The sequence below is a fragment of the Protobothrops mucrosquamatus genome, unplaced genomic scaffold (genome assembly GCF_001527695.2).
Source record: "Protobothrops mucrosquamatus isolate PMUCROS unplaced genomic scaffold, P.Mucros_1.0 scaffold1123, whole genome shotgun sequence".
NCBI lineage: Eukaryota > Metazoa > Chordata > Lepidosauria > Squamata > Viperidae > Protobothrops > Protobothrops mucrosquamatus.
In genome coordinates this window covers 291,187-300,059 of record NW_015387341.1, presented here as the reverse complement: position 1 = coordinate 300,059, position 8,873 = coordinate 291,187, and the positions used below count along the sequence as shown (strand labels likewise).

Sequence of the window (8,873 nt, the reverse complement as noted above, 5' to 3'; positions counted from 1 at the left end):
CCCCTCCACAAGTTCCCCTCCGCTGCTTCTTCTCCTGCCTCCTTCAGGGGCTTTGGAGAATAGGCGGGACCCCCCCCCCCTCTTCTTCTTCTTCTTCTTCTTTGGGGCAGCCCCTTAGATGGGATTAATACTGGCTCTGCCCAACATCTCAGTAAAAACATTCTGGGCCCCTTTTTCCCCACAAGGGCCCTTAAACAGCCCGCAGACTCTCCCTGAAATAAGGAGGGTGGGCAAGGGAACGGCTTCACCCTCCACCCAGCTCCCTTCGGGTGCCGAAGAAGCTGCCCCCCCCTCCTCACAGAAACGCCACGGGTGCCACTCTCCACCCTCGGCCTCCCTCCGTGGCACGCTTTCCTGCAGCATCCGAGGGGGTCGTTTGAGGACAGGGCTCCCTCTCAGCCGGGAGCGCTCTGCAGCAGCCGGGCCATCTGTGCTGGAGGCTCTGCTCTGCCCCCCCCTCCATCCTCCCCCCCCCCAGGCCCGATTGCACCCTCCCGCATAGCTGTGCGCCTCCTGCTTCTTCTCCGGCTTCTCCGGCTTGGCAGGAAGCTGACCGTCCCCAAGAGCATCTCTGGCCAGCTGCTCCCAGCGCCCCCACCCATCCGGCCTCCTTTGCTGGACATGAGGGAGGGGGGGCGGCCTCTTCTTGCCTGGCACCCCAGTGTGTCATGGAGGGGGAGGCTGCTGGTTCCGCTCGGCCCTTTCTCCCTGCCCAAAGGGAGAGGGCCGTTGGGGGGCTCCCCCCCCAATCCAGACCAGAGGCATTTTCTAAAAAATGCCTCCTGGAGCTGTCAAAGAATAGGCATGAGCACAAAGCGGGGGGGGGGGGGGGCAGCCAGGATTCTGGTGTTCTCTCCCCTGAATGGAGCCTGTTCTACGAAAGCCGAAGCTGCCGTGGTTGTCGCCTCCTCCTCCTCCTCCTCCTCCTCCTCCGTCTGCCTTGGGATCTGTGTGGGTGCAGATCTAAGCTTGATGTGACGGCTGGGCAATCCCCCCCCACCTCCCCCCTCCACTCAAAAGCCCAATGGGATAATGGCATCATTTTCTCCCCAAGAAGCCCCTGGCGGGCTCAGGCCCCCTCGCCCCTCGCCCACCACTCCCCAATCCTTCCCCAATGCCCGGAGCTCGGGGGCGGGGGAGCCCAAATCTTTCCCCCAGGACTGTGGGGAGAGCCTTCGCTCTTCCTCCCTTCTTTGTGTTGAAGGCAGCTGAGGGAGGGAGGGGCCGGGGCTCCTCTACGCCCCCCCTCTTCCCCCCCTTCCCTTGGGATGGAAGCAGGGGTGGAAAGGCAGGTGGGCATCAAGAGGACCCCCCCAGCCCCACCCACGCTGCCCCCATTCCCTTCTTCCTCCTTGGGAGGCGTCCAGGCAGGACGATGCTCAGGGAGAGACAAAGCGCCCCCCCCCTGCCCTCCCCCTCCCTCTCTTTGGAAATGGAGGGCAGGCGGTGGATGCGGCCTCCCTCTGTTGGCCCCGAGGGTCCCAGCGTGCACTGACTGTGCCCAGGGCCACACGGGGTGGTGGTGGTGGTGGTGGCCTCACCGTGGAGGTCCAAGATGGACCTGACCGGAGGGGCAGGGATTTATAACGTGCCCCCCCCCCTTGGCTTACGATGGTCATGACCATCAGGTTGAAGAATGCAGGAGCCCTATTTAAAAAAAGATTGTAGATTAAGGGTTTTTTAAATTATATATTAATTTATTTAAATTTGAAAAACCAAAGTGGCGATCTTTGAACAGGAGGCGGGAGAAAGAGGCTTTGTGCCAACAGGGAGGGCAGCATCGTTGCCTGGGGGGGGCCTCCCTGACCCTGGAGAGAGAGACGAAATGTTTCCTCCCCACCCCCCACCCCAGTGGCTTTCTTTGTGCGCTGGTTAAAGGTGCCGCCTACCGTGTGTGGCAGTGCAGTTGTGTGTGTGTTGCTCCTGTTAGGGGATGGGATACTGAGGCTGGCAGGAAAGCCTGCAGGTGCTTAATGGGGGGGGTCCCTCTGTGGCCCCTTCACTCCTCTTGCAGATCCCTCCCACCCCTGTGGGGAGAGGGCTGGTTCTCGGCCCCCACCGCCCTGTTCCGCTTATCCTGGGACCCTTTCTGGAAGGGAAGGGGGCGACTGGCACCCGGCCCTGCAGCTGGGAGGGTCTCTGGGACGGAATCCGGGGCACAGGCCCCAGGTCCTCACCCCAAAGGTGGCCTGGCCCTCCTCAGGGGACCAAAATCCCCCCAGAGGTTGGCGCAGAGGAGCAGAGATGCTCTCCGAAAAAGGCTTCCGTTTTTCTGCCTCGTTTGCTTGGGATCTGCTTTCGGGGGTCTTTGGCGCTTCCTTCCCTCCGAGTTTGCAACGGCCGGGAGGGGTTGGTATTTGTGGTCCCTGCCCCCACCCCATGCAAGCCCCCCTCCTTCCCTCCAGGTCCCCCTCCTCCTCCCCTGGGCTCCCTGCGCATCGGCACCGGGTCACAGAGCCCAGTGGGCCGTTTGCACGGCTGCCTCGGGGGTCTTGTGGGCCTTCTTCCGTGGGGTGTGCCACGGCAGCTTTTCCGGACTGAGCCCCCCTGGGCTTCCCTGGTGCGGGGGGCGGTCAGGAGAGGAAGGAGGAGCAGAGTTGGGGGGTCCCCTGCTGGGGGGAGGAGGAGGAGGAGGAGGAGATGCCTGCATCTTCACGTCCTGCCTAAAAATTGGGGGTGCCGCCCTCCGCTTGGCCAAGCGGCCGGGGGGTCGCAGAGGCTCCCGCGATGGGTGGGGGGCAGTTTGGGCTGCCGGACCCTCCGCTCCCCCCGCCCCAGCCTGGCCCGCAACAAGGGCAGCGCGGAGCCTCGGCTGGGTCCACACCTGCGCTCGCCTCCCCGGGGCCAGGATGATGGGAGCTGTAGTTCCCCGCTCCCGGGTCCTGCAGGAGGAGCGCGAGGCTGGGGAACTACGACTCCCGGCAGCCCCCGCCCGGCCGTCTGGGCCGCGGGATGATGGGAGCTGCGGTTCGGCGCCTCGGGGGCCGCCGCCGCCTGGGCGCCCGTGCCCCCCTTCCCGCGGCCGGCGGGGCGGAGCCGGGCTGGGCTGGCCGGCGGAGGGGAGGCGCGCCGGCTCTTGCCGCCGCCGCCAGGATGGCCACGGAGGAGCTGGCCGGCAAGCTGAGCCGCCGCCTGCGCGTGGAGGGGGCCGCCGAGGCGGAGGAGGAGGAGGAGGAGGAGGGGGGCGAGGCGGAGGGGTCGCCGGGCCCCCCAGCCCCCCCGGCAGGGCAGCTCTCGCCAGGCGGCGCCCACCGCGTCTTCAGCCCCCACAGCGAGTTCCGCGAGTTCTCCCGCCGGCAGATCAGGGACATGGAGCGCCTCTTCCGCCAGTGAGTGCCCCCCCTCCCCCTCCCCCGGGGGGCTGCGCGGGGTCTTTTGGGGGGCGCAGAGGAAGCCGCTTCTCTCCCGCCCCGCCCACGCGGGCTCGGGGCTGCCCGGCAAGGGGGGGGAGGGCGAGGAAGGGTCGGGGGCTTTTCTTCCAAAGCGGGGCGACGCAGACAGAAGAGGGGGCGGCGGGCAGATGCGAGGCAGGCCTCGCTCGCATCCTGGGGAAAGCGCCCTCTGGGCACGTGCAGAGCTCCCCGGCGAGGGGGTTGCGGGCCACCTCGGCTTTGGAAGCTGCCCGGTTGCGCTGGGTGGGGCGATGGGACTTGGAGTCCAAAGTAGCGGGAAAGCCCAGGGCCGCCCCGTCTGAAGCCCCGGCGGGGGTCTCCCAGGCCCAGACGCCCCTCCTCCGTTGGCGCAGCCCCGGCGTCTCCCCGAGCCCGGCTTCCCCCGCAGGGCCTCCTTTGCGAAGGGCGCGTGCGGGGAGGGGGGGGACTGGGACTTCGGCCCGCGATCTGTTTGGTGGGGGGGATTTTGACAGCCCCCCCCCCGCCTTCCAGGCGCTCTGCAGCTCCCCGGCCTGTTCGTGGGGCTGGCCGGTTGCAGGCGAGAGAGCGCCAGGCGGAAAGGCAGCCCGTGTTACCTTCAGGGCTGCAGCGGACTTGGGTTGCTGTTATTCTGCCAAGAAATTTAGGCTAGTGACTCTGGCTTAATGGAGCCTCACTGTTCAGGGATAGTCTTCCCGAGTCCTGGAACTTTGGGAATGGTTCTTTCCACTCTGATCCTTTTGGGGGCCAGAGAGTCTTTTTCGGCTGGGTGGAGAAGGGGCTGAAACTGAACCGGGGGGGCTTCCCGGGCCCACGGCTGACCAGCCTGTAGTTGCTGGGCTGGGGCGGTGAGGAGGGGGGGGGCTTCAAAATTGGCTGGCCTGGCTCTCCGTTTCCGGCAAAGCAGACGTGCGTTGCATTCTTGACAAGCGCTCGTTGTGCAGTGTCACACAGTTGTTAAGCGTTGCACAAGCTGCCTGAGTGACAAAAGAGGAGGAATGGGTGTCCGAAGGGCTTGATGCAGTTGCTGACTTCATTCTGCAGAGAAAAATGTGGGGAGAAGCCCTGCGTGGGTCCAGCTTAAGAGTCCCTCGCTTGAGATCCAGTGGCCGTAGAAATAGAACAGGCAGATACATAAATGAAAAATGCCGCCACGGCTGAAATCATTGGCAGGCTGATGCCCCAATCTCCGGGTGGCCTCCCATCCCAGGACTTGAGCAGATGCTGTGGGGCTCAGGCTCGATCGATGGCGATTATTATTCCTGGGTATGGGCTCAGTTGCCCTTTCCTCTGGGCGCCTCTTCCCTCCGCAGCCTCGGGTGTGGAGAGCCGCTGCTGCTTCTGCAGGGGGGGGCACGGGGAAAGCGGGCAGCCTGGGCAGTTCCTCCCCTGCCTGGTTTCTTCTGGAAGACAGTCCCTTGTGGCAGGGAGCTCCATGGGTTAATCTTGCAAAACAGGCTGCTGCAAGGCTCCGGTCCTGCTTAGCGGCCCGGAAGTGGCTCCTGGGGGGGGCATGCCTGAGATGAAGGCAGGGTCCTTCACCGCTCAGCCAAACCGCTCTGCCCCCCCCCGGGCAGGCCAGCTGGGGGGGGCGGAAGGAGCTGGTTGGCACCCGCATGAGCAGGAAGTTTTCACAGGAGCTGGTTAGCCAACTCTTTGCGCATCGCAACTCCGGCTTTTCTCGGGGAAATGACTGAACCCCACCACATCTTGTGGAAGGACACCCAAGAGCAGAGCTGTGGCTGGCTAGCAGCCCCCCCTCCTGGCTTCCTGGTTGCTGAAGCACCCCCTCCCTCCCCCCCCCGAACATCTGGGAACTCCGAAGCCCCTCCCGGTTCTTTATAAGCCCCTTCCTGGCCCGCCTCACGACCCTGTTCCTGGGACCCTGAATCTAGCCAGTCAGGTGCCCCCCCCACAGACACACTTCTGCACCAAATGGAAATGGTTTGCAAGGGGTGGGGGTGGCAGATCGCACCTGGATAGGCCCCAGTGTGCAGCCGACGGGGGGGGGGGAGCAGAAAGGCAGCCCAGCCGACTCAGCTCTAATCATGGGGTATTAGAACTACACACTTGTCGGCAGCCTCGGGGACAGGGGGGGGCCTTGGCCCGAACCGTGCGGCCCTCGGCAGCCCCATCGGTCCAGAGCTGCTGGAGAGGGACCCAGGTTTCCCCAAGGGGGGGTGTCAACTGGGCGAGACAGCCGCTCGGGACAGGGCTGGCTGCCGGCTGAGCGGGTCTTCGGTCCGGGCCCCGTCCCCAGGTACGACGCGGGCAAAGACGGCTTCATCGACCTGATGGAGCTGAAGCGGATGATGGAGAAGCTGGGGGCCCCCCAGACGCACCTCGGCCTGAAGACCATGATCAAGGAAGTGGACGAGGACGTGGACAGCAAGCTCAGCTTCCGGGAGGTGAGGGTCCTTCCACCCCACCCCACCCCACCCCTTGAACCGTGGCCGGGGCGGAATTCGGCCAAAGCCCCGGCCCGTTTCCACATCTCCCCCCCCCTCCCCCCCAGTTCCTCCTCATCTTCCGCAAAGCGGCTGCAGGGGAGCTGGAGGAAGACAGCGGCCTGCACGCCCTGGCCTGCCTCTCGGAGATCGACGTCTCCACGGAGGGCGTGAAGGGGGCCAAGAGCTTCTTCGAGGCCAAAGTAAGGAGGGGGGGCACCAGCTAGGGGGCCTAAAGACCGGGGCGGGGGGCAGGTTCACTCACACAGTCCAGCCTGGAAGCCGGCTGGGCGACTTTGGGTCACTCTCGGCCCACCTCACAGGGACGTTGCTGTGGGGAAAAGAGGCGGAAGGAAGAGGATCATCCCACCTTTTATAAGTGACTTATAAAAGGTGGGATTGCCCCCCCTCCTTGGCTGCCCCCCCCCGCAGGTGCAGGCGATGAACGTAACCAGCCGCTTTGAGGAGGAGATCAAGGCGGAGAAGGAGGAGAAGCGGCGTCAGGCGGAGGAGCTGAAGCAGAGGAAGGAGGCCTTCAAGGAGCTGCAGTCCACCTTTGGGCAGTAGCCGGGGGTCCCACCCGCCAGACCCCCCCGATCACGCCCATCCGCCCCGCGACCAGCCTCCCCCCTCGCAAGACCCCCACCTGGCCGGCGTTTGTGGGTCAGGTGACCGCTAGAGGCGCAGGAGCCGGAGGGGTCCCGGTCAGCTGGCGACCCAGCGTGGTCGGTGGGAAGAAGGCAGACCTTGGAGCCCCCAGACCCATTTGGGCCTGATTTCCACCCCCTCCCCCGAGCCAGCCGTTCGGTGTTTCTTTCACGGCGTCTTCGTCTTCAGTCTCGTGCTTCTCGGTGTCTCTCGGTCCCAGCTTTGCGGACTCGACGTGTGAATCGTCCCGTTCTCCCTCTGGGGTTGTGGTACATGGTTGTGGCCTGCTGTTTGGGGTGGGGTCTCCCCACTCCCCCACCCACCCCGCTGCTTGTGCAGAAATGCTGTCTTTGTGCGTTGCCTCGGCTGGATAGATGTGCTCGGACTCTGCTTTCCCCAAAGTGGGCACCCCCAGGGGTGGCAGGAGGTGGCCCTGGCGGGGGGGGTCTCCTTTGAGGGGGCCCCTTCAACCACTTTCCCTGAGAAGGGAGAGGGGGGCCCTCGGGGGGGCCCTTTCCCACCTGAGGTTTGGAGTTTGGACTCAGCAGAATGTTGAGGGGTTCCCCGGCTGTTCTCCGGCAGGGGATGATGGGAGCTGGAGTCTGGCACATCTGCAGGACAGGGTCAATTTATAGTTTGTATGTGTGTGTGTGTGTTTCTGTGTGTGTGTTTATATCTAGACAATAAGCCCCAAGTTCTTCTGGAATTGTGTTGCTGTGTACAAGTGTTCTGGTGGCAGGAACAGAAGGGGGGGCGAACGCGACTCCCCCCCCCGAGATTCGGGGCAGGTGGGCCTGGGTGTCCAGCGTGTCCATTTGAAGTTGTGAACCCTCCAGCCTGGGAGCTCCACGCCCTGCCCCGGTTCACACGTTGCGCTTGTCTCTTCCCCTTGCACAAAGGAGAGCTGCCAGTCAGGGAAGGGTGGGAGGGCGTGTCAAAATCCCCCAGGTAGGAAGGGTGCCTAGAGGTCATCTAATCCAACCCCCAGCCACTGTGAAAAGGGAGACATTCACCACCCACTGCCCCAAATGGGTCAGGGAGACAGGAGCGGAGAAGGGGCTGTCCTCGGGTGGGGTTACTTGCCCACAAGGGGGTCTTCTTTCTAGGTCGGCCCCCTTAGCTGAACGCAACGTGTGAGCCAGGGCAGGATTCAGAACTTGGTGTGAGGCGTGAATTACTCTGATGCTGGCCTGTTCAGCGAGCCACAGTTAAGGCAGATCTGGCTCAGTGCTTTTCAGAGCCCGGTCTGGCTGTGTGTTGAGGGTTTCTTCCCCAAGGGGGGGGGTCTTTCCACCCAAACCCCCAACCCTTTTCCTCCCTGCTTGCTTGCTGTAGTGCTGAATTTGTGTTGTTTGGCCAAAAAAGCTCCGTGCACCCCTGAAAGCTGCCTGGCTTCTTCCTGGGGCCGCGTGGGGCCCGGCCCCCAGACCCCCCTCGAATTCCTCGGTCACTTCAGTGGACGGTACAACATCTGTGGGTTGCGAGGTGGTGTTTTTGGGTTCAAAAGCTGCTCCATTTCAGTGGTATGATTTTATTTTTTTTACCCAAATATAATTAAAACAAAACTATATTTCATAAGCTCATTGTGCTATCCGGAGTCTCTCTCTTGTGGGGGTGGGGGTGGGGGTGGGGGGGCAGTGGGGAGAAATTCAATCAGGAAGTGTGGTTGACAACTTTGTGCCGTTCTTGTGGCTGGGCTTACTGACTCGAGCAACCTCTCCAGTCTGCTGCAGCAGGGGCACGACGGAGCCGGCCGAATGGCTGGGCTTGGCCCCCCCTCAAGAAGGGGGGCATCCGGGATGCCCGTTCCCCCCCCTGAGCGGAGCTGAGTCCAAGCCGAGGGCACCGTTTGTCCGTCAGTGTCCTGTGGGTGCCCATCAGACCACCGTCTGATTCTGGCAGGGCCCAGGGGACTACGGAGACGTTGGCCTCCCTGGTTCTGGCACGCGGGGCCCTCCTGGCCAGGCCCTGTAAAGGCCTGATTGCGGTTTACCCCACAAGCCATGGGGCGCCTCCCTGCCCCCCCTTCCCAACACCTGCCGTGTTTCCCCATGGGAAGCGGACAGCTGAGGAAGGAGGGACCGGAGGGGCGTTTCCACCGGCCGTGCCAGGCTGGATGAGGCAGCTGCTGCTTCTCCCACGGCCGGGGGCCTCTGGGGCAGGGCCCCCCCATCTTGCCCTAGAGGGGCTCCAGCCGTACCCGGTGGGGCCAGGAGCTGCCCTTGCTGGCACCAGCCTTGCTCCCTGGAACAGGGGCTGCAGCCGACGGCCGGGTTTGCCTTCCCTGGGCGCCCCCCCTCCGTTTCAGAAGGAAAGCCAGGCCAGAGGCCGGATGGGAGTGTGTGTGTGTGTGGGCTCTGGTAGCCCAAGATGATTTTGGAGGCTGCCCAGATGCCCCCCCCCCCCC

General features: G+C 64.0%; 1 protein-coding gene across 1 annotated transcript; it reads left to right on the top strand.

The window, feature by feature from the left end:
• The first annotated feature begins 3,093 nt into the window (after positions 1-3,093).
• On the top strand, positions 3,094-6,385 carry EFHD2 (EF-hand domain family member D2). Its single transcript, XM_015820374.1, has 4 exons — positions 3,094-3,329; positions 5,632-5,779; positions 5,887-6,021; positions 6,251-6,385. The coding sequence occupies exons 1-4, from the start codon at positions 3,094-3,096 to the stop codon at positions 6,383-6,385; spliced, it is 654 nt and encodes a 217-aa protein (XP_015675860.1).
• Positions 6,386-8,873: the final 2,488 nt, after the last annotated feature.